A 22,874-nucleotide genomic window follows, 5' to 3' on the forward strand; every position below is an offset into this window, starting at 1 on the left:
CAGACAATCATGCAGTAACCACTCCTCTGTTTCCTGCCACACAGCCAATTTGTATCCATGCTGCTAATGTCCCTTTTATTCCATGAGCTATAACTTTGTTCACAAGTCTGTTGTGTGACACTGTATCAAATACCTTTTGGAAGTCCATGTGCACCATATCTACAGCATTGCCCTCATCAATTATCTTGGTTACCTCTTCAAAACAACTCCAGCAAGTTAGTTAAACGCTATTGTCCTTTAAGTATCCATGCTGGTTTCCCCTAGTTAACCATGTGACTATTAATTTTGCCACGGATTATTGTTTCTAAAAGTTTCTCCACCACCAAAAGGAAACTGACTGGCCTGTAATTGCTATGCTTAGATTGACACCCTTTTATTGAACAATTGAATAATGCTTGCAATACTCCACTCCTCCTCTGACAACACCGCTGAGTCTGAGGAAGACTGAAAAATCATGGGCAGTGCCTCCACAATTTCCACTTTCACTTCCTTCAATATCCTTGGATGCATCTCATCAGGTTCTGGTGCCTTAAACAACACTGAAGTACATCCCAATACCTCCTCCATATCAATTTTCAACCTTAATCAGTCCTCCTCCTCATTTGACCACCCTATTTATATGTGCCTATAGGAGACTTTGAGATTCCTTTTTCTGTTGGCTGCCTGTCTCTTTTCATATTCTCTATTGGCTTTTTTCCTCCCCTCTCAACCTTCTACCTCCAACCAGGTTCTCATTTGCATTTTCTACCTCACACGTGTGATAAACACACTTTTTCTTCTTTATCTAGATATCTATCTATTTTGTCATCCAAGAAACTCTGACTTTGTTTGTCCTACCTTTCCCTTTTAAGGGAACATCTCTTTTTTAAAAGTCGGCCAGTGTTCAGATTTTATTTTTCCTATTCAACTGCTTGAGCACATTCTTATCATTCAATCAAATTAGGGCTGTTGTGCACCTTAACTCCATTTACTCAGCCTCCCCGCTGTGATCTTTCTCTACCCACACCCTTAACATTATATCTGGGGGTGTCCTGGTCGCCAATTGCACACTTCTTACTGGAAGGCAGTGAGAGGCCAGCTGGCAAGATTGAAATCAGGTTTAGATGAGTCTCATTTCTGTCAGAGGTGGGAAATAAACTCACTAATATGATTTTCTGCTGAAATTATGCTGGCAGTTAAAATCTAGGACTCAATTCTACAGAAGTGACGAATAGAGCTATGTTACCACCCTTTGTTGATTTTACATAAACTAATCAACAGACAAAAAAATGTCCTTTCACTTTCAACACAGGAAAATGCACAACTGAACACTGTAAAAACAAGCTGAGTAGGGTTTTTGCCAATTGTCAACTGTATTGTTATGATACATCCAGTTGTACCAATACATTGTTAAATCAACCAATAAGGCACATCACATAAAGTTGTGTTTCCAAATGGAATACAAAGTAGGCTGTTCTTTCCTCTCTTTTGATTTCACACATTGCAGGAATTATAGGTTGTTAATATTGTCTAAGAAATGGCTTCGGAACAGCAGATGGATGTGTTTAAATGAAAGCATAACAGTGAACATTGAAAAATAGTACAGATTAGGATTGGATTTGAAAAACTAAATGCATAAATGTTTTTCATTAGGGTGGACACATTGATATACATTAGATCCATCCCATTATATATAACTTTCAGAAACTTGGTTATGAAAAATTAGAAGATGGAATATTTATCGCAATATACTAGTCTTTTCAGAATTCAATTGTACAGAAAATAAGAGACAAAATTATAGATTTATGAACCTTCTTTTGCTTGGTATAACACCCATCTCTTCGCTGTCTCCTTCAGGTGTAACCATTCGTGCCTGCCACCATTCATCATCAGAGGCATTGATAACATGCAGAATGTCTCCATATTTGAAGCTGAGACCTTGACTTGGAAGACCACTGTCCTTGGTTTTATCATAGTCAAACAGTGCTCTGAAAAACATATTTGAAAGGGTTTTAAGTTTTGCATTTGCTTCTGCACAAAAGTTATTTGCTGTTGTTTTAAGCATGTATCATTATTTAAATTCAATAGTGTTAGAGTTTTTTCTCCCCATATTTGATAATTAGTAACATACAATGATAGGTGCCCTACAACCTCAGGACACATACTTATTTCATAATTGATGTGCTGATCACATTTATGGGGTTACTCATTTAAATGTGGGGAGCATTGCTGGGCATTGGAGGTTAAAAGGAAATGCACCATTCCCTTGTTTCCCGCATACCTTCATGATATCTCCCAAAGATAAATAACAGGACAGCTCTTCCATCAATTTAATGATAAAGTCTAACATTTTCTCACCTGCTAATCCAATGGATCTAGGTTGCATTAAAAAGCAGCCACAAAGGAAAAATGTCATGACTGTGGATGTTTTGTGTTTAAAGTCTGTAGATTTTCTCAGTGCTTTCTCACTGTGAGTCTTTATTGAACTGATCTTAGCTGGCCTCTTCCAGAGAACTGCCTCATGGCAGAGAGGTCATAGGTGCGATTCTTCCATTGGGTGGCTAAGTGCCGACGCCGGCGTAAAAACGGGAGTGTTCGGCACCCGTTCCGAGACCCAGTTCTCCGGGCCACATTGGGGTAGCAGCTGCCGATCCCGGCATGAACCCAGCGCCGTGCCAGTTGGGCCGCGCCAAATAGCGCATTCGCAGTGGCCTTCTTCCAAGCGCCGGCCCCGACGACAAATGGCAGAAGGCTACAGGAGCCGGCACAGAGGAAAGGAAGCCCCCCGACAGAGAGGCCGGCCCGCCGATTGGTGGGCCCCGATCGCGGGCCAGGCCACTACGGAGGACACCCCCCCCCCCCGGGGTTGGAACCTCCCCCCCCCCCCCCCCCCCCCCCCCCCAACAGGCCGCCCCTGGACCCTTCAACGCCGAAGGTCCCGCCGGCTCAGAGAATGTTAGAACCGTGATGGCGGGACCCGTCTTTTTGGTGACAGCCACTCAGCCCATCCGGGCCGGAGCATCGGCGCGCTGGCCCGTGCCGGGGAATCGGCACATTCCCCAACCGCCGCCGTGCCGACCACACCAGCCCCAGTGGCGCTGATTCTCCGCTCTGCGGAGAATCGCATCCTGGCATTGGGGCAGCGTGGTGCGATTTACCCGCCCCACCGGCGATTCTCCAACCCGGCCTGGGGCGGGGGGAGCGCGGAGAATTGCACCCCATATGACTACAGAAAGCCAGATAGGACATGTAGAACTGATTGCATTTCAAACCCAACAATTGAGATCAATTTAAAAAAAAATTTAGAGTACCCAATAATTGTTTTCCAATTAAGGGGCAATTTAGCGTGGCTAATCCACGTAATTTGCACATCTTTGGGTTGTGGGAGTGAAACCCATGCAGACATGGGGAGAATATGTAAACACCACACGGACAGTGACTCGAGGCCAGGATCGAACCCGGGTTCTCAGCGCAGTGTGCAGCATTGTGCCACCATGCCACCCAGTTGAGATCTATTTTCAATGAAAATGCTGTTGCATCAAAACTAGTCCTCAGTTTTTAAAAAGGTGTGTGAATTCTTTGGGCCAATATGTAGAAGTCACAGATGATGCTTACTGGTTTCAACAATCAAGATATCCTCAGCTAATCCAAAAGTGTCACATCAAAAGTTATAAACACAGAATTTATTAGATCTGGCACCTTACTGCAGAATTGTACACGCTGGTTGTAAATGTACATTGCTAATACTCAGTAGGAAAACCAACAGCACAGAAATTGCAAATTAATCCTTCTATTCATCTTACACATTTCACATTAAAATTAATCTGCATTATTTACAGGGAAGGTTTAAATACGAATTACGGGAATAAGCCTTCCCTTATATCGATCAACTGACCACACAACCAGTTAGTTAGTTCAAAAGATGGTTTATTTACATTCACAAGAGTTATCTCAACATGCAAACACAATATCTACTATGTGTTAAACTACACCTATCAGCTACAATAACCTATACATAACTTCAGGGCGACCGGCACTGTGCAAATGGATAAGGCCTTTATCTGGATTTCACTTGGCTGGTTCAAAGAAAGCGGCTCTGTCTCTGCTGGGCTCATCCATCAGGTAGCGATCATTGGTCTTGAACTTAGCTGGCTGTTCCTGCTGCAATTGGGCTGGCACAGGCAGGATCCAAAAGAGACAGAACACATGGCTGTGCTCTCTTTTATCCCTCTAGGATTTCACGTTCTTTGGGGCGGTCCTTAACCTTGGACCCAATAATTCAACAGGGCTCTGATCACTCTCTTCGATTTTGGCCAATAAAGGGGCGGGTGCCTTGGTAGCTGGGCAGGTCCTTAGCGGTCATTGACATTGGCAGTCATAGACCTTGGCAGTTGTACTTTCTGAGTAAGGGATCAGTCTGTGGCTGTACCGGTTGCTTGATTGGAGTTCTATTGTCGTGGGTAAATGGGCCATTAAAATGCAAACGAGTGGGGGTTTCGATCAGATCTGGTTATCTGTGTTTTAGATACACATAGGCTGTGTATCTGTCTGAGTCCTGGGTTGGCCATAATTCCCATGGTCCTTTGCAGGTAGCCATCTTAGATGGCTTTAAGAACATGAAGGTATGAAAATATGAAAAGAAAGCTATTAAAAGGGTTAATTTTTCAAAAAGTTATTAACTCATTAGGTCTATATCATAATGCCAGCAGATTCAATATCAGAGGTACTCATCTCATTTTGTGTGATCTTTGATGTCATGAATTGTACTATTAAGGATGAAGGATGCCAAATATTATTTCCCTGAACTAAAAATAGAAAGTGGTAAACCAAATGGCTATAAATCAGCTATAATCTCTGTACCAGGAAAGCTGCATGCTTATCATAGAATCATAGAATTTACAGTGCAGAAGGAGGCCATTCAGCCCATCGAGTCTGCACTGGCCTTTCAAAAGAGCACCTACCTAAGCCCATACCTCCACTCTATCCCTATACTTCCACCTCCACCCTTTACCCGTAGCCACAACTAACTTTTTTGGACACTAAGGGCAATTTACCATAGCCAATTCACCTAACCCGCACATCTTTGGACTGTGGGAGGAATCCAGGGCACCCTGAAGAAACCCACACAGACACGGGGAGAACGTGCATACTCCGCACAGACAGTGACCCAAGCTGGGAATCGAACCTGGGACCCTGGAGCTGTGATGCAACTTGCTAACCACTATGCTACCGTGCTGCCCTTATGATGTTTAGTCAGAAGAAAATACTTTCATGAAAGAAATGTCATTATTTAGCGTTTATAAAAATAGAGAATAAATAACCCCAATAAATTTACTTATTAGAGTATTCCCATCATAGAAGGTTTCAAGCGAAAACATGCTGGGCGTGACCCAACAAAATTGGAACAGAGACCCCTGACGAGCGTTTAGCTGGGTGTTTCCAAGAGCTCACAGGGCCGAGAAAGACCACACTATTGGGATTCTGTTTCAGTTATAACCTGCCTGCTTACCACTGGCTGGGGACTAATGACAATCCCACAATCCCGTGGGAATATGAGCTTCGCCAATGAGGGGGGCGGAGAAATCATTAGCAGACTCCCTGCATAAATAGAGCTGGCCAGTTTAGAACCAGCAGAGAGAGGAGTGAGCAGCAAGGGAAGTTACTGCTGCTGTTGTATATATATGTTATAGGAAATAAATGTTATTTCTTTGTATCCTTAAAACTCATGCTGGATTCTTCGTGGTCCTCACAAAACTGGCGACGAGGGTTAAAGTGAATAGCTGTCTACACTGCTAGACCTCCCTAGATTTTTGTTGGATACAGGTTGGAAGTTGTTTTCTATTACACCATGCCTCTGTATGGACGTTTGGATGTTTTTGATGCTGTGCTGGAAAGCTGGAACCAGTACGCACAATGGATGCGTTACTATTTCTGGGCAAACAACAACACTGAAAACGAGCGCCAGGTGGTCATATTGCTCACGCCTGCGGCCCGCATACGTTTGGGGTGATTAGGAGCCTTACGTACCCAGCTGCGCCAGACACCAAAACGTTTGATGAACTTGTGAACTTAGTGGGGCAACATTTTAACCCAATCCCATCCACGATAGTCCAACGTTACCGGTTTAATACCGCTGGGAGGACCCCAGGAGAATCCCTTGCCGACTTTCTATCCAGGCTCCGCAGGATTGGGGAGTACTGTGACTATGGTGAGACCTTGTCAGAAATGTTACGCGACCGTTTGGTTTGCGGTATTAACAATGCGGCCACCCAGAGAAATTGTTAGCTGAGCCAACATTGACTTTTCAACAGGCCATTCAAATAGTATTGACCCGAGAGAGCACAGAACAAGGAGTGCAGGAGCTACAGGGAATGGAGAATGCCTTGGGGCGCAACCCCTTCCGTCCGAAAGCGTCCCCCTGCACCCCTGCTGTACCTTGGGCGAGGCGATATCCAGATCGACGCCAGTGGCAGTCGGACATTCCTCCCCGAAGGGAGCCTTCTCCAGAACCAATGGATAAGGAGTCATGTCCTTGTCAGACTTGTAGGCGCAGACCCCGTCGTGGACGCTGGTCCTGGGGGCGCCAGAGGCGCCGTCGTTCCGACCGAAACTGGGGCCAGCCCAGGGGCCGTACCTTCCATTTGGATGAACCTGCGGCGACTACTCCCGAGGACGTGGAGACGGAGGACGACTGCCTGCAGCTGCATTGTGTGGCAGCTCCCCATGTGGCCCCCATTAAAGTGACAGTACGGGTCAATGGTCACCTGCTTGAGATGGAGTTGGACACTGGCGCAGCGGTCTCCGTGATCGCCCAGAGGACATTCAACCGCATCAAGCAGGGTATACAGACCCTTACATTAACTGACACACAGGCCAGGTTGGCCACATACACGGGGGAACCATTGGACATTGCAGGAACTACGATGACCCCTGTTGTTTATGGACACCAGGAGGGGCGTTTCCCACTTATCGTGGTGCGCGGCCATGGGCCCAGCCTGTTGGGCTGGGACTGGTTGCGCCATTTGCGGTTGCAGTGGCAGCACATCCTCCAAACAGTTTCTGGAGGGTTGACTGAGGTGCTAGGACGATACCCAGATGTATTCCAGCCCGGTTTGGGGAAAATAAAAGGGGCCGTAGCCTGTATCCAAGTCGAACCAGGAGCCACGCCGCGCTATTTCCGGGCGCACCCAGTGCCTTACGCTTTGCTCGAGAAGGTAGAAGGTGAGCTCACACGTTTGGAAACTTTGGGTATTATCAGGCCCGTCTGTTTCGCTGACTGAGCAGCACCAATTGTACCTGTAATGAAGCCAGATGCCACAGTTCGCTTGTGCGGCGACTATAAACTTAGTGAATACGGCTTCCCGACTCGACCGATACCCAATGCATTGCATAGAGGATCTCTACGCGAAGCTTGCAGGCGGACTCTCATTCACAAAATTAGATACGAGTCACGCCTACCTACAGTTGGAGCTGGACCCTGCCTCCCGGCCATATGTAACGATTAATACACACCGGGGCCGGTATGAATATATACGTTTGCCCTTTGGAGTATCCTCTGCCTGCGCTATTTTGCAACGCGTTATGGAGGGCATTTTGAGAGGTTTACCGCATGTTGCTGTCTACTTAGATGACGTTTTGATCACAGGGACGTCGGAGCAGGAACATTTGGAAAATTTGGAGGCTGTCCTTAGTCGCTTTTCAGAGGCTGGAGTCTGTTTACGTCGCACAAAGTGCGTCTTTCAGGCGAAGGAAGTAGCCTACCCGGGTTATCTGGTGGACTGCGAAGGTTTGCACCTCATCACGGTAGCATGGTGGTTAGCATCAATGCTTCACAGCTCCAGGGTCCCAGGTTCGATTCCCGGCTGGGTCACTGTCTGTGTGGAGTCTGCACGTCCTCCCTGTGTGTGCGTGGGTTTCCTCCGGGTGCTCCGGTTTCCTCCCACAGTCCAAAGATGTGCGGGTTAGGTGGATTGGCCATGCTAAATTGCCCGTAGTGTAAGGTTAATGGGGGGATTGTTGGGTTACGGGTATACGGGTTATGTGGGTTTAAGTAGGGTGATCATTGCTCGGCACAACATCGAGGGCTGAAGGGCCTGTTCTGTGCTGTACTGTTCTATGTTCTATCACAGAGAAGGTGCACGCGATTCAACAGGCCCCCGCCCCGATTGACACTTCGCATCTTCGTTCGTTTCTCGGCCTTGTAAACTATTACGGAAAGTTCCTCCCCAATCTGGCGACTACGCTGGGCCCATAGCACCTTCTGTTAAAGAAGAATCACACCTGGGTTTGGGGTTAGCTGCAACAAACCGCTTTCCGGCAGGTAAAACAACAATTGTCGTTGTCTGGGTTACTAACCCACTATGATCCTGGAAAGCCTTTGCTTGTCAAATGTGATGCATCCCTGTATGGTATTGGGGCCGTCCTATCCCACAAGATGAAGAACGGGGTCGAGCGGCCGATAGCTTTCGCCTCCCGCACATTGACTGCAGCGGACAAAAAGTACACGCAGATCGAGGAGGGCCTGGCAGTGGTCTTTGCGGTGAAACTTTTCCACCAGTACGTGTATGGCCGCCATATGGAGCACAAACCAGGAACCCAGATAGGGAATGCCGACGCACTGAGCCGATTGCCTTTATCGACCGGCCCCATGTCGACGCCCCACGACCGGTAAGGCGGTTGCAACCCTAAGTTTTATGGACACCTTGCCTGTCACGGCATCACAGATCTGTGAGTGGACCCAGACGGAGCCAGTCCTGTCAAAGGTTCGGCACATAGTCCTGTATGGTGGGCAGCATAGACAGCTCCCAGGCGAGTTGAGGGCATTTTCCTCCAAGCTGTCAGAATTCAGTGTGGAAGACGGCATCCTCTTGTGGGGGACGTGTGTGATTGACCCGGAAAAAGGACAGGAGCCGATACTGAGAGACTTGCACAATGGGCATCATGGTGTGACCAAAATGAAAATGTTGGCCCGGAGTTATGTCTGGTGGCCAGGCTTCGACACTGACATTGAGAAGGTGGCCCAAAACTGCTCCATTTGCCAGGAGCCTCAGAAGCTTCCGCCCGCCGCGGCCCTACATCACTGGGAATGGCCAGGGGCGGCCTTGGGCGCGCTTGCATGCGGATTTCGCCGGCCCTTTTCAAGGATCCATGTTCCTTCTATTAATCGATGCCCAGTCTAAATGGCTAGAGGTGCATAAGATGGGAGGCACAACATCCTGCACAACAATCGAGAAGATGCATTTGTCTTTCAGTACGCATGGCCTCCCCGAGGTGCTGGTCACGGACAATGGTACTCCGTTCACAAGTGAGGAGTTTGCGAGGTTCATGAAGATGAACGGCATACGCCATATCCGCACTGCCTCTTACCACCCGGCTTCAAGTGGGTTGGCAGAGCGCGCAGTGCAGACATTCAAACGAGGCCTAAAGAAGCAGTCTTCCGGGTTGATGGACACGAGACTGGCTCGTTTTTTGTTTTCGTATCGGACCATCCCCCGTGCGGTGACTGGGGTAGCTCCCGCAGAACTCCTAATGGGCCGGAGACTTCGCACCTGCCTTAGCATGGTTTCCCCGGACATTGGCGCAAAAGTACGCCGCACACAAGAATGGCAGGAACATGGTTTTTCTCGGCATCGGCCAATTCGGCAGCTTGCGCCCGGTGTCCCAGTGTTCGTTCGGAATTTTGCTGGTGGTGCCCAGTGGGTCCCTGGCATAATCTTTCGCCAAACGGGCCCTATCTCTTACCAGGTGCAAGCCCAGGGTCGTCTCCAACGCAAACATGTAGACCATGTTCGGTCCAGAAGACTATCCCTTCCAAAGATTCCCCGCCCCCGGAACTCATTTCTACAGCCAGAAACCAGACACAATGGAAAGTATTCCTCACACTCTTCCTCTGGTGCCTCACTCAAAGCCTGCGCAGGTCGTGACAGAACCGCGTGGAGATAGAGACACCGAGATGACGGAGGCAGCAGACTTCGACTCTGAGATGGAGACACAGGACGCCTCAGAGGCAGAATCCTCAGGTCCACAGGCCATGGATGCCGTTCATCACGGAAGCGCCGGTCTCCGTCTCGTTACACGCCGCCCGATCCAGCGCCTCGTGCAAATGGTGTCCGGCCTGCGACAAAACGAGTCTGCCGCCCTCCTTCGCCAGGGTTTTCGGTGGATTCCTTGGACTTTGGGGAGGAGGGATGTTATAACCTGCCTGCTTACCATTGGCTGGGGACTAATGACAATCCCACAATCCAATGGGAGTATGAGCTTCCCCAATGAGGGGGGCGGAGAAATCGTTAGCAGACTCCCTGCATAAATATAGCTGGCCAGTTTGGAACCAGCAGAGAGAGGAGTGAGCAGCAAGGGAAGTTGCTGCTGCTGTTGTATATATCTTATTGTAAATAAATGTTATTTCTTTGTATCCTTAAAACTCCTGCTGGATTCTTCATGGCCCTCACAAAAGTTTCCCCACAGTGGGGAACTCGCTGCCGAGTTTCCTACATTGGGGGCCGCACGTGACACAGTGGTTAGCATTGCTGCCTACGGAGCTTAGGACCCAGGTTTGAATCCCAGCCCTGGGTCACTGTCCGTGCAGAGTTTGCATATTCTCCCCGTGTCTGCATGGGTTTCACCCCCACAACCCAAGGATGTGCAGTTAGGTGGATTGGACAGGCTAAATTGCCTTTAATTGGGTAAAAAAAAATTGGGTATCCTAAATTAAAAAAAAATGTTTCCTACATTGGAGGAGCTCTGCTCGCTGGAACTCTTCAGTGCAGGAAGAGATCAGGACGCCATTTTTACATGGCATCCCAATCTCTCGATCTCATGTTGCAACCCCTGAACCCCCCCCCCCCCCCTCATTTCCTCAACTCACCTATATGGGGGCCCTCGGGGCTTCTCAGGCCCGATCCCCGCCATGGGAAGAATGCCAACCTGACACATTGACGCTGCCAGCCTGGCACTCTGGCAGTGACATCCAGGTTCCATTTCCAGGCTGGCAGTGCTAGGGTGCCACCCTGCCCAGAGGCCAACCACCTGGGGGCCTTCAATCCCCTGGGAGACCAGCCCTAGTGCTATTCCATCTGGTCCCCCTTTGTGGGGACCACCATTGAATGGCGCTCGCTTGAGGTCTCTGAGGCGAAGGGGTTAGATCCCAAGCCTCGGGTAGATTGGGGGAGTGCATATTAGAGTAAGATTAGCTATCCTGCTCTAATATGCAGATTTTGAAAATAGTGATCCTGCCCACAATGGGCGTTGGACCTTGTAAAGTGTGGTGAGCCAGGTAGATCCTGGAGGAGGGGTCCTCCGGCATCTACTGGTCACACTGCGCCGCCTTTTGGGTGCAACATGGCTGGTAGATTGTGCCCACCTTAAACAAAGTGCAATTGTTATATCTAATTTCACTGGAAAAGGAATAAATTTTATTACTTAATCACTTTAACCATAAATATGGGGCAGAATTCTTTTCGCCCAGGCTGGGCTGGAGAATCGCCGGGCCGGGCACGAATCATGTGACGGCGCACCAATGCCAGTTCGCCGATTCTCTGGAGAGCGGCGAATTGGCGCTGGCGTGGAGCCCCCCCCCGGATTCTCCAGCCGCTCAAAAAATCTGAGTCGTGCCGGTGCCGTCCATGTGTGGTCTTTATCTGGCGGGGTCACAGCGTGCATGCATCGGGAGCGGCCTGGTGGGGGGGTGGTCCGACCCCGGGGAGCCTCTGCTATGGCCTGGCCTGCGATCGGGGCCTACCGAACGGCGGGCTGGCCTCTCGGGCTGGGGGCCTCTTTTGTTCCGTGGCAGCCCCTGTAGCCCTATGCGATGTTGCGTCGGGCCTACGCGGATAAGGGATCCACTGCGCATGCATGCAATCGCGCCTGTCCCACTGCGCATGTGTGCATTGGTGCAGGTTCCACTGTGCATGCGCAGACCCACGGCGCCCATCTGACACCGGGATCAGCAGCTGGAGCGGCGTGGGTCGCTCCAGTGCCATGCTGGCCCCCTGTAGGGGTCAGAATCGCTGATCCTGAAGGCATGTTGACGCCGTCGAGAAACACGACGGCGTCAACATTTAGTGGAAAATAAGGAAATATTTATACTGTGGAGTGAGAATGAAAGATGAGCCATAGCCACAGAAACCCAGGGAAACCGGGTGCTAATGGCCACAGAAACCAAGGGGAAAGAGTGCTAATGGCAGCCCCAGAGAGAACAAAATATGTGAAAGGTCAAACAGCAGAGAAACTGACATCAGAGGGTAAGCTCTGACAGATGTAGATGTGGGGTTAGGGAAAGGGGGAAGCAAAGTGGAGAAAGGGTAAGGAAAGGTGGATAAGATGGTGGGGGGGTGGACGTTAATATATATTAAAAAAGAAAGAAATGGTAAAAAAGACAGTTCAAATGAAATGGGATGAAAACAAATGGGTTGAGGTGGGGTGAAGCTAATCGTCTGAAGTTGTTGAATTCGATGTTGAGACCAGAAGGCTGTAGCGTGCCCAACCAGCACAATATTTCCCACTTTCTCTGTCTGTTAGCTTTGCCAAAGAGTCATCGGACTCGAAACGTTAGCTCTTTTCTCTCCCTACAGATGCTACCAGACCTGCTGAAATTTTCGAGCATTTTCTTTTTGGTTTCAGATTCCAGCATCCGCAGTAATTTGCTTTATTCCTGAAGGCTGAGATTTTAGGGCTTTTTTTAATGGACATTCCATCATTGCAGTAGAAATATCTGAGGTTTTTCAGTGCATTCTTTTAGCCAATATATTGTGGACTATGCGGTCCATGTCACAAAGAATTTCATCTTTTTAAAGCCACTATATTTATAGTAAGTCCTCAATATGAGTTGCTCCACTTAAACATCATTTACACTTTATGAACTTTTGTTATTCACGTCACCATTTTCAATTTCACGTCATCTGCACTCTGGCCCCACCCACCTATGTTGGGCCAACCACTGCCATGATTTGATGCCAAAACTATCAGCATCACCAAAGTCCCAGATTGCGGACAAAGAGAGAGGCCTGAAATCACGGGAGTAGAAGCACAGAATAGAAACGGAAAGCTGCCAGCCACTGTTCGGGTGATGAACTGTGAATAATCAGCAATGGGGAAGAATTGGGAGGCCCCTCATCCAGGGTCTTCCACAACCCCCCAGCTTCTACTTAGGGGCAACTGTTTTCTGTACAAGAGCTGTCTGAAGCAACCTAATTCCAGCTTTAATATTGATTTCAATGGGAACTATGATTCACGTGAAGTTCACAGAAAATGCTGCAAAATGTCAGCAGGTCTGACAGCATCTGTGGACAGGGAACCGAGCTAACGTTTCGAGTCTGGATGACCCTTATCGAAGGTGCTTTGAAGAAAAGTCATCAAGACTCAAAGGGTGGGATTCTGTTTCGGAGTATAGGTGTTCCCGCCAGCGGAGAAACCAGAGTGGTTTCCGCTGGCACTAGGAGAAACCCTGACATGTCATTCCATGGCTCTTAGAAAATGTTTGTTGTAAATCGGCTTCTTTGTGTCATTCCCATGGCATGCCGGGTCCGAGCTGCAACTACGAGGGGTGGGACCTAATCTCTCGGGCAGGTCCCGCACCTCTGAGATTGCAGTGTCATTTTTAAAGGGCATTCAGTCTCAATTAGATACTGCAGAACCTCCCCACCCCTCAGATCACAGGCAGGGTACCACCACATCATAATCGCTGGCAAATCCACCCTCAGGACTGCCCTTCAGACCCCCCATTCAGACCCCCCTCATTCCCCCAACTCACCACTCCAGACCCCCTCTTCAGCCCTCCCTCATACGCCCCCGTCTCCCCCTTCAGCCCACCCCATGTTGCCCCTTCAGGCCCCACCCCTTGGCAGTGCCAACCTGTGGTGAATGTGATTCACACCGGATTATAATCTGTATATACATGTGTCTGTATTGTAAATGCAGTTGCACTACCTGTCCTCCAGGGGGAGTAGCTCTGGGAATGCTCGAGTTGTACGGGGCTTCTCCCTTGGCGCTGCCCAGGACTCCTCCCCCGGAAGCTGCTGTATAAAAGATCAGTGCCACATGGTCAGCCGGCCAGTTCACCGAAAGTTCAATGGCTAATAGGCTGGCTCTGTTGTGAGTATATTAAAACCGCTATTCTAATCCTACAAGCATGTGTCCGTAGAATTGTTGGTTCCAACACAACCTAGCAGCTTAAATTCCATGGGGTGCAAGGTGGTAAGTACCCTCCCAACAATTGCCATCAGCTTGCCGAGACGGGTCCTTCCTGTGAGATGGGTGGCAGGTGGGCTTGTGCTGGGCTGGAGGGGCTCAGGTCGGGGGACGTCCATGGGCTGGGGTTCCTTTGGCTGCTCTCCCCATCTGCAGTCTTTAAACCCATTAAAGTCACTCAGTATGTAAAAAATAATGTTGCCCATCATCGAATGAAAGTGTTCTTATCGGTAGCCATAAAGCATTTAAACAGTCAGTGTGTAAAAGTTGACGTTTTCTCATAATAAACTGAAAATGTCCTCATCTGTATCCTTATATAGTCCCTCATTATCTCATAAATACAGATTCATAATAATAAAGGGAAACTGTTCTTATCTGTACCCTTAAACCCTTCAAAGGTCTTCGGTATGCCAATTTTAAAGGTCTGTGAGATGAAGGTAAAAGTAATCCCTTTAAAGTGGTGGAAGCTTTTGAAGTGGTTTGCACACAGTCAATTTCATTGCCTTTTGAAGTATTGGAGTCAGTGTGTAAAAGTAAGAGGCTGAATGCTTTGCACTGGATTGTTTACATTGAATTTCACACTCCATTGCCTACTAAAAGCATCATGATTGACAGCTCGCGGGACATTCAACGGGTAGAATCAGATTATTTGGGCGGAATTCTCTGCTCCCCACGCAGCCTGGGAGAATCGCGGGAGGGCCTCCCGAATTTTTTACGCCCTACTGGCGACCCCAGCGATTCTCTCCCCCCCCCCCCCCCCCCCGCTTGGAAAAATCGCGGCTCGCCTTTTTTTACGGCGATCGCCGATTCTCAGAGCCCGATGGGCCGAGCGGCCGGCCCTTCACGCCCCTTTCACCACGGCAGCAACCACACCTGGTCGCTGCATTCATGAAACGGGCGGCAGATGCCCGTTTGGGGCATCTAGGGGACCGATTTGGATGGGAGCACCGCGACTGTGCTCCGGAGGGGACAGGCCCGTGATCGGTGCCCACAAATCGTTGGGCCAGCATCCAAAACAGACGCACTCTTTCCCCTCCGCCGGCCGGCAAGATCAAGCCGCCACGTCTTGCCGGGCGGCGGTGGAGAAAGACGGCACTGCGCATGCGCGGGTTCGTGCCGTCTGCGCGGTGATGTCAGCTGCGCATGCGCGGGTTCAAACCGGTAACCCGCGCATGCGCGGATGACATCATGAAAAGCGCCGTTCGCGCGTCATTTCTGGCGGCCGAGGTCGCGGCCGGGAACGACGGGTGGGGGTGAATTAGGTGCAGGGAGCGGGCCCCGAGGCCGTCGTGAACCACGGCCGAGTTCACGACGGCCTCTGCGATTTTTGGCTTTAGCGGAGAATACCGCCCTTTATGTTTATAGCTCTGCAGAGATCCATTAAGTCAGGGTAACAGCTGTTTTGCTAACTATAATTTTTTATAAGTCTACCCCTTTGTTCTCGAGGAAAGAACAGCTGTGGGGGCCGGCCTTTCACTTTCTAAGAAGCATTGAGATTGTCCAGCATCTTCTGTATTTTTTCAGATTCCAGTATCCGCAATAATCTACTTTTATTCACAAAAAGTTGTTTAAATTAATGTCACAATTGTCAGGGTATGCTTTCAGTGAAGACTTAATATACAGTTAAAAAGTTGACCATTCCAACCTTTGAAGGTTCAGCTTGCAATTTTTGCAATGCTTTTTTAAATGTGCTGTCACAACCAAAGAAAGGGGTACTGTAGTGTAGTGGAGGGTGTCTCTGCCTGAGAGCCAGAAGCTCCGGATTTAAGTCCCACCCCAGGACTTGATGTTCAAAGAAGGTGTGTTAAGAACAACATCAACAAGTTGCATATCGACCTGCAAAATCCTTCGAACATGCCAATGGCGGCTGTAAGATTGGCGAGAAACCCCTGGTCAGCCTTGCCTTATATACAAATTTAAGTGAGCATAAAACTATATGACAATAGTCTTTGGCTTTCTTGTTGAAAGTAAGTTCTATGTTTGCTTATTTAACTATATGCTATTCAAGGTTCAATCTAATATGTTGTGAAGTTGAAACCAATGGGTGGAATTTTCCATTCTGGAAACTAAATGAGGTGGTGGATGTGTTTTGCAATGCATTTCCCACTGGGAGGCGAGGTGGCAAATCGCACCATATTTTTCGCATGGAACCACATTAGTTATGCATTGGCGAGTAGCTTTACGAATGACATGGTGTGGGGCAAGCACTGATTTGTCCACCCCACCAATACCTAATGGGGGTCGAAAGTCTGGGCACCATATTTAAACATCACCCAAACACACATGTTCCTCACAACAGTCCACCTGTGTGCATGAAATCTCTTGATATGTCTCCACCGAATGAAAAAGCTGATCCCAGATTCAGCAATGACTCCCTTGAGGCCCTCATCCGTGAAGTCTGCCACTAAAGGGATGCCCTTCACCCAAGAGGCTCACCAGCCTCACCACGCTGGCCTGGGAGGAGGTTGGGGAGCCACCTGAGAAATGCCACCCAGTGTAGGAAGAGGATGAATGATATCATCCAATCTTCCAGGGTAAGACAGCCTTTAGCTCACTCTAATCTCACGCTCTCATATTGGCATCATACACTCAAAGGGTCACGCTGCTCATGCATCTTACACAATATTAGTGGGGGAAGAGATCAGCACTGATTGTCTCACAGATACTTTAACATCACCAGCATCTCATCTATCATGCTGTACACACTCCATCCTCAGCCCTTGCCGGGGAGAACTCAACACAAACAGCAAACATGCAGGCTTTCCAACCTCTCCTCCACCTCTTCTCATCACATTCCACCCATTTTTCTTCACGCAGGCCAAGCTCGCCCACAATCAGAGGATGATATCCCAGAATGGAGCAGGGACGGTGGAGGTCTCGAAGCTGTCCCAGTTTGAAGAGGATGCAGTCGAGCTGACAAATGGAAACAACGATTGTTCCTGTGGGGTGGGAGAAATAGGTCTCTCCCAGCAAGCCACTACAAATGAGCCCTCCATGACGAAAGAGAAAATGCTGTAAAATCTCAGCCAGTCTGGCAGCATCTGTAGGGAGAGAAAAGAGCTAATGTTTCGAGTCCAATGACTCTTTGTCAAAGCTGGACTCATCGAGTCATCGGACTCGAAATGTTAGCGCTTTTCTCTCCCTACAGATGCTGCCAGACTTTCTGAGACTTTCCAGCATTTTCTCTTTCGTTTCAGATTCCAGCATCCACAGTAATTTGCTTTTTTTGAGCCCTCCATGAGTTGATTACATCCTGATAATCATAATGAGTGACTTGCAATGTTGTATTCTGCCTGCTTATGACCCAAATCTGTCCTCTCTCCTACAGGTTCAGACAGAACACCAGACAAACCATATGCCCCAGCCCCCAGGTTACCTGAGAGGAAGACGCTGAGGATGCATCAGGTGAAGACCATCACCGTATTCACCTGCACCTCCTATCAATTCAGAGACACACATCCCGGTAGGACATGGATCTAGGTTAGGCTAGGGGTCACATTCTGGGTGACACCTCACAGACGTGATTTCACAACAGTCAGAAGCAGTGACAGCCCTTGTCTATTTTATTTATTTTTTTAAAACCTAAGTTGCTGATGGCATCATGGAACCCGTCCCTTAACCTTTTTTGAGGCTAAAAATACGACAGAGGAAACTGTCCTTAGGGTTGCTGGATTCCACCCCGCTTTTCCTGCCCACTGTGCTATCCTGCACAAAGATGAGAAAATTCCATCCATTGTCTGTCCAGAAACCACAAATAGAAATTTTGACCCAGTTTTCCAGAAACCATTTTGAGAATGCACAGTGCCCTTTCTTAAAAAATACAGAGCCCACTGCGCAATTATAGTTATGGACATTATGTGACCCTCATACTTTCTTATTTTCTTATTAAAATTGTAAGGGTTAAAAGAGATGCTGAAATAACAGTTAAACAACCAATCTTAGCACAGGAAGGAAACAGCTTTTCATCTATTAATTTACTTAATTGACCATTAAATATGCTGTTGACAGCATCTGCAGATGATTAATGAGTTTCTGGAAGAAGTAAAATGACAGCAGACAAGATGAACCGTTCAAGAGAGCACCAAGAAAATAAGACCTCAAAAATAGATTAATTGAGAACAACATAGAACATACAATGCAGGAGGCCTTTCGGCCCATTGAGTCTGCCGCCACCTACTTAAGCCCTCACTTCCACCCTATCCCCATAACCCAATAACCTCTCCTCGCCATTTTGGTCACTAAGGGCAGTTTAGCATAGGCCAATCCACCTAACCTGCATGTCTTTGGACTGTAGGAGGAAACCGGAGCACCCGGATGAAACCCATGCACACACAGGGAGAACGTGCAGACTCCACACAGACAGTGACCAGTGAGGAATCGAACCTGGGACCCTGGTGCTGTGAAGCCACAGTCCTAGCCACTTGTGCTACCGTGTAACAGTTGCAAATAATTAATAACAAATGTCAGCAATCTCCTCAGGGTTTCCCCGATCGGTCGCAGCAATCTGAGTGGAATCCCCGTTTATAATTGTATTGGGGGATTGTAGGAATATTAAGGTAATTGGCCTGAAAGAAAAGGTGAGGAGATTTATGATGATTTTTTTTTAAGTTTCAGAACAAAATCTCTAAATGAAAAGATGAATGAAAGAGAATGTGTGGACAAACTATGCATTCTGTATCATGTTATTACTTAAAATTTGTACAAAGTCTACCTTCTAGTTTGCACAATGAGAAATTAACAGCTTAATTGGACAGTGATACAATTAAATTTGTATGACAATGGTTTGGTCGTTGCTCATCATTTGATCTTTACCTTTGCTCTAATTTGGAGACATGACTCTTTTCTTTGTACATTCCAATACTCAGCAACTGAGATCAGGAATTCTATAGCATAACTGAAATTAAATCTGCATCTCTGGCCATTGCAGTGCTGGCTATAGGCCGACAACACATTGTGCTACAGCCCACATTAAAGTGCCTTAATAATTTTAAAATTAAAAATAATCAAGTGGTAAAAATTGCCACCCCACCTCATTTGATATAAAAATATGCTCAATACTGCTCTTACTTTTTGTCCATTGACTTAAATAGATGGAAAATTGAAGGTTGAATGTGCAATTTTGCAATATAAGGTCCTGACTTATACCAAGGAATTGCATATTGAAGCTTTAACCAAGTTTATTTTTAATGTGATAGTGCACTTTTTGAAAGATTAGTTAGATTTTAACTGTGAATCAGGAATATGATCAAATACTTATAAAAAGCCACATCTCTGCTGTAGAAACTGTTGATAGATGATCTATAAGCCATTGAAAATTATACATAAATGTCAATGTAAGTCCTGAATCTGCTGATATAGTGGATGCGATCTAACCAAATTGCGACAGAGTCCCGTGCCGAGTACATTAAGCCGGGTGTTTCCTGGCACTCGCTATACTGAGAAACACCGTACTATCTATTGGGACTTTGTTGCAATTCGGGGTCTCAGTGGAGAACGGCATCGAGGAACTCCGCTCACCGGAACTCCTCAGTGCAGGAAGAGATCGGGACGTCATTGTTAATGGCGTCATTGTTGTTCGCACTCCCTTGTGACCCCTGAACTCCCCCCCCCCCCCCAAACAAAGCCCCAACTCACCTATAATGGGGTTCTTGCCCCCACCTCCATCTCACATGGGCAGGGCATTCCCAGGCCCGATTCTCGCCGTTGGAAAAATACGGGCAGGAACTCCCTGAGGAGATTTACGGCACTGCCAGGGTGACATGTCAGGACCTTATATCGGTAGGTCAGGCAAGCGCATATTAGAGTGAGACTAGCTGTCTCACCCTTATATGCAGATTTGCCATATAGTGATCCCGTACATAATTGGCAGGATTCAGATTGGACATCTTGTAAGATCATGTTAGATCTCACGAGGCCTGGTGAGCCAGGTAGATCCCGGAAGAGGGATCTCCCAGCATCTACCAGCCATGCCACACCGCTGTTCGGGTGCAATGTGGCTGGTAGACTGTGCCCAGTATGTGCTCAATGCAATGGTTTTCTTCACCACAACTTTATCATAATATTAATCCTACTGAAAAGACAGTTCAGTTCAACTTTGTTCATTATCCATAAAATAATTCTCAATCACACCATAGCATTCAACAACATTTCTTATATAATTTCAATATTTTGGCTTCCACTACCGAAACCAATAGTCCATTCTAAGTGTTGAGAGCACTCAATGTGAAAAGTTCCAGACACCATTCATGAAGGTGAGGATAGAAGGAAATGGAAGGTGGAAGTTTGGGGTGAGGGAGGAAGAAGGGAATAGGACGAGGAGGGTGAAATGAAAGGATAAAAGGAAGGGAAGAAGTAGGAAAGTGGGGAGGAGAGAAGCAGTGGGAGGGGGAAAAAGTGGGAGAGAATGAAGGAGGAAAGAAGATGAGGGAGGAAGTGGGGGTGGAAGCTTCAAGTTCATGCAGAGAGGCTGAAAAATATTTCAGTGTTGGAAGAGAGAAGAACAGGAGAATGCTGCAATGTGATAGGAGAGATGAAGGAAATGCCTTGGTAAGGTGGGTGGACATTCAGAGCATGCACAAGAACAATAGGAGCTACCTATTCTTTAAAAAACTGCTCTGAAGCTCACTTCCAGATATTTAGCAACAGTCAATAATAAAGGTTTAGCACAGCCTCAGTTCAATTACAATGATCATCTGCATCAGTAATGTACAGTTATAAATGAAAAGTGACATGTTTGCCTCTGATATTGTTATCACAGGCCTCAAATCATCAAAGGGATGTTTGAATGGCTATGGCCTTCTATTAAAAGATCTAGGGTTGGAGACATCAGTATGGGGTTCATTACAGTGCTGTATCAGACACATCAGGGATATGGGCATGTCCGAAGTGGAGGTGTCACATAAGATTATTGTGTATAGCAATGGGAAAGGGACCTGATATCCTATTCCCAGTTCATTAGGAGGTGGAAAATGTCAAAAGCTGAGAGGGAAAGGGTGGGGGTCCAGCTAAAGTGAAGGGATTATTTGTAAATGAACATTTACTGTGAACATAATGATAATATATTCCTGCGATTTTAACAAAGGTGTCAACCTACAAGAGATCGCAATATACAAGTTGACCTTTGAAGCCTCCAAAAACCCTTCCAAAAACATGGGATTAACTTGTTTTCTGAGTATAAAATGTGAACTGCCAGTTTGGGCATTGCTGGTTGCCATTTTGTAATGTGAAAACAAACATAACACCAGTAATTCATATTAAATTAATATGGCATGACTTGTTGAATGAATTCGTTGGACAATTTGCCTTTAACCACAATTAAAGCATTTTGAAACTGTCAAATTAATCGTCCATGACATCCAATGCAAAGAGTTCATTGAGCTCATTCCGAGCCACTTTAGATATAAGGGGTGGGATTCTGTGATGGCGTGTCAGAGTGGCGTTTCACGACGGCGCTAACGGGCCTCCGGCAGCATCGATTCAGGTCCTGAAAAGGGGCCAGCAGCGGGGCTGCGAGAAACGTGGTGAGCGTGGCGCCAGAGTCCGCGCACAGGCCCCGACACAGAGAGATGGCTGCGCCCCGCCGTGCCGCTCCCGGGTTCCGGGACAATGACCTAGAGACACTGCTGGACACAGTGGAAGAGCGGAGGGCGATCCTGTGCCCAAGACGTGGCCACTGGCACGCGGCCAGCACAGTCAGGCGCAGCTGCGTGATGTGGGCATCGCCGTTGGCGCTGTGGGGCACACGCCACGTTCGGGAAAGCAGTGCCGCAAGAAGCTCCACGACCTCACGAGGGCAGCCAGGGTAAGTACCCTGAGAGTTCCCCCGGGCCACACCCAACCCCACCCCCCCCTCCATGTGCCGCGCACCATCCCTGCCCACGCAGGAGAGGGAGCACCATGTACCACATGACCCACATGGGCACAACACTGCCTTTGCGAGCTGCCATGGCATGGAGCCTAGTGCCCCCCCCCCCCCCAGTCATAATGTTGCCAACATCTGCGTGTTTTGCTGCTGACGGCCTAACTCTGATGCTTCCCCCCCACCCCCACAGGATAAGCCAGCCCACACCCATTGTCAGTGTGCAAGAACCGGAGGGGGATCACCTGTTCTGCATCCCCTCACCGTCCATGAGCAGAGGGCTCTGTACTTCACTGGGGGAGCCGCCACCCGGGAGGGAGCGCCATGCCAGATCGGAGGCGCAGTACCCTCCCTCAGCCCCCCCCTCCCTCCCTCACACTCCACCCCCTCGCACTGCCCCCTCCACCCCGACTCCGCGTATCTAATGATACATGCTTTATTGTATATTCCAGAGCCAGCAGCTGATCGTCCCGGAGTGTCTCAGACAAGCCACCGCCATCCAGATCCACGTCCATCCGCCCACAGGGACGCACGCCAGGGAGGGGAAGGAAGACGGACAGGAGGGCCCTCTTCCGAAGCCGGGCCACAAGAGACGGACGCACAGAGGACCGACACTGACGAACACAGGACAGACAGTCAGGACACTGACAGCCATGAGACGGACGAAGAGAGGATGGATAGCCAGGACAGTGACGGACAGAGGACGGGGACTCTGGACAGTGATGCACAGAGGACAGAGAGCCAGGACAGTGACGGACAGAGGATGGGGACTCTGGACAGTGACGCACGGAGGATGGAGAGCCAGGACTGTGACGCACAGAGGATGGAGAGCCAGGACAGTGATGGACAGAGG

General features: G+C 48.3%; 1 protein-coding gene across 7 annotated transcripts in view; it reads right to left on the reverse strand.

Moving 5' to 3' along the window:
• dlg2 (discs, large homolog 2 (Drosophila)) overlaps positions 1 to 22,874 on the reverse strand; it is a 1,378,721-nt gene that overhangs the window by 160,230 nt on the left and 1,195,617 nt on the right. For all 7 annotated transcript variants that reach the window (XM_038818412.1, XM_038818411.1, XM_038818410.1 and 4 more), the window contains one exon: positions 1,791 to 1,967. In XM_038818412.1, coding sequence (XP_038674340.1) covers positions 1,791 to 1,967 — 177 coding nt within the window. The remainder of the gene's footprint in view (positions 1 to 1,790; positions 1,968 to 22,874) is intronic.

Source organism: Scyliorhinus canicula, chromosome 14, assembly GCF_902713615.1.
Source record: "Scyliorhinus canicula chromosome 14, sScyCan1.1, whole genome shotgun sequence".
NCBI lineage: Eukaryota > Metazoa > Chordata > Chondrichthyes > Carcharhiniformes > Scyliorhinidae > Scyliorhinus > Scyliorhinus canicula.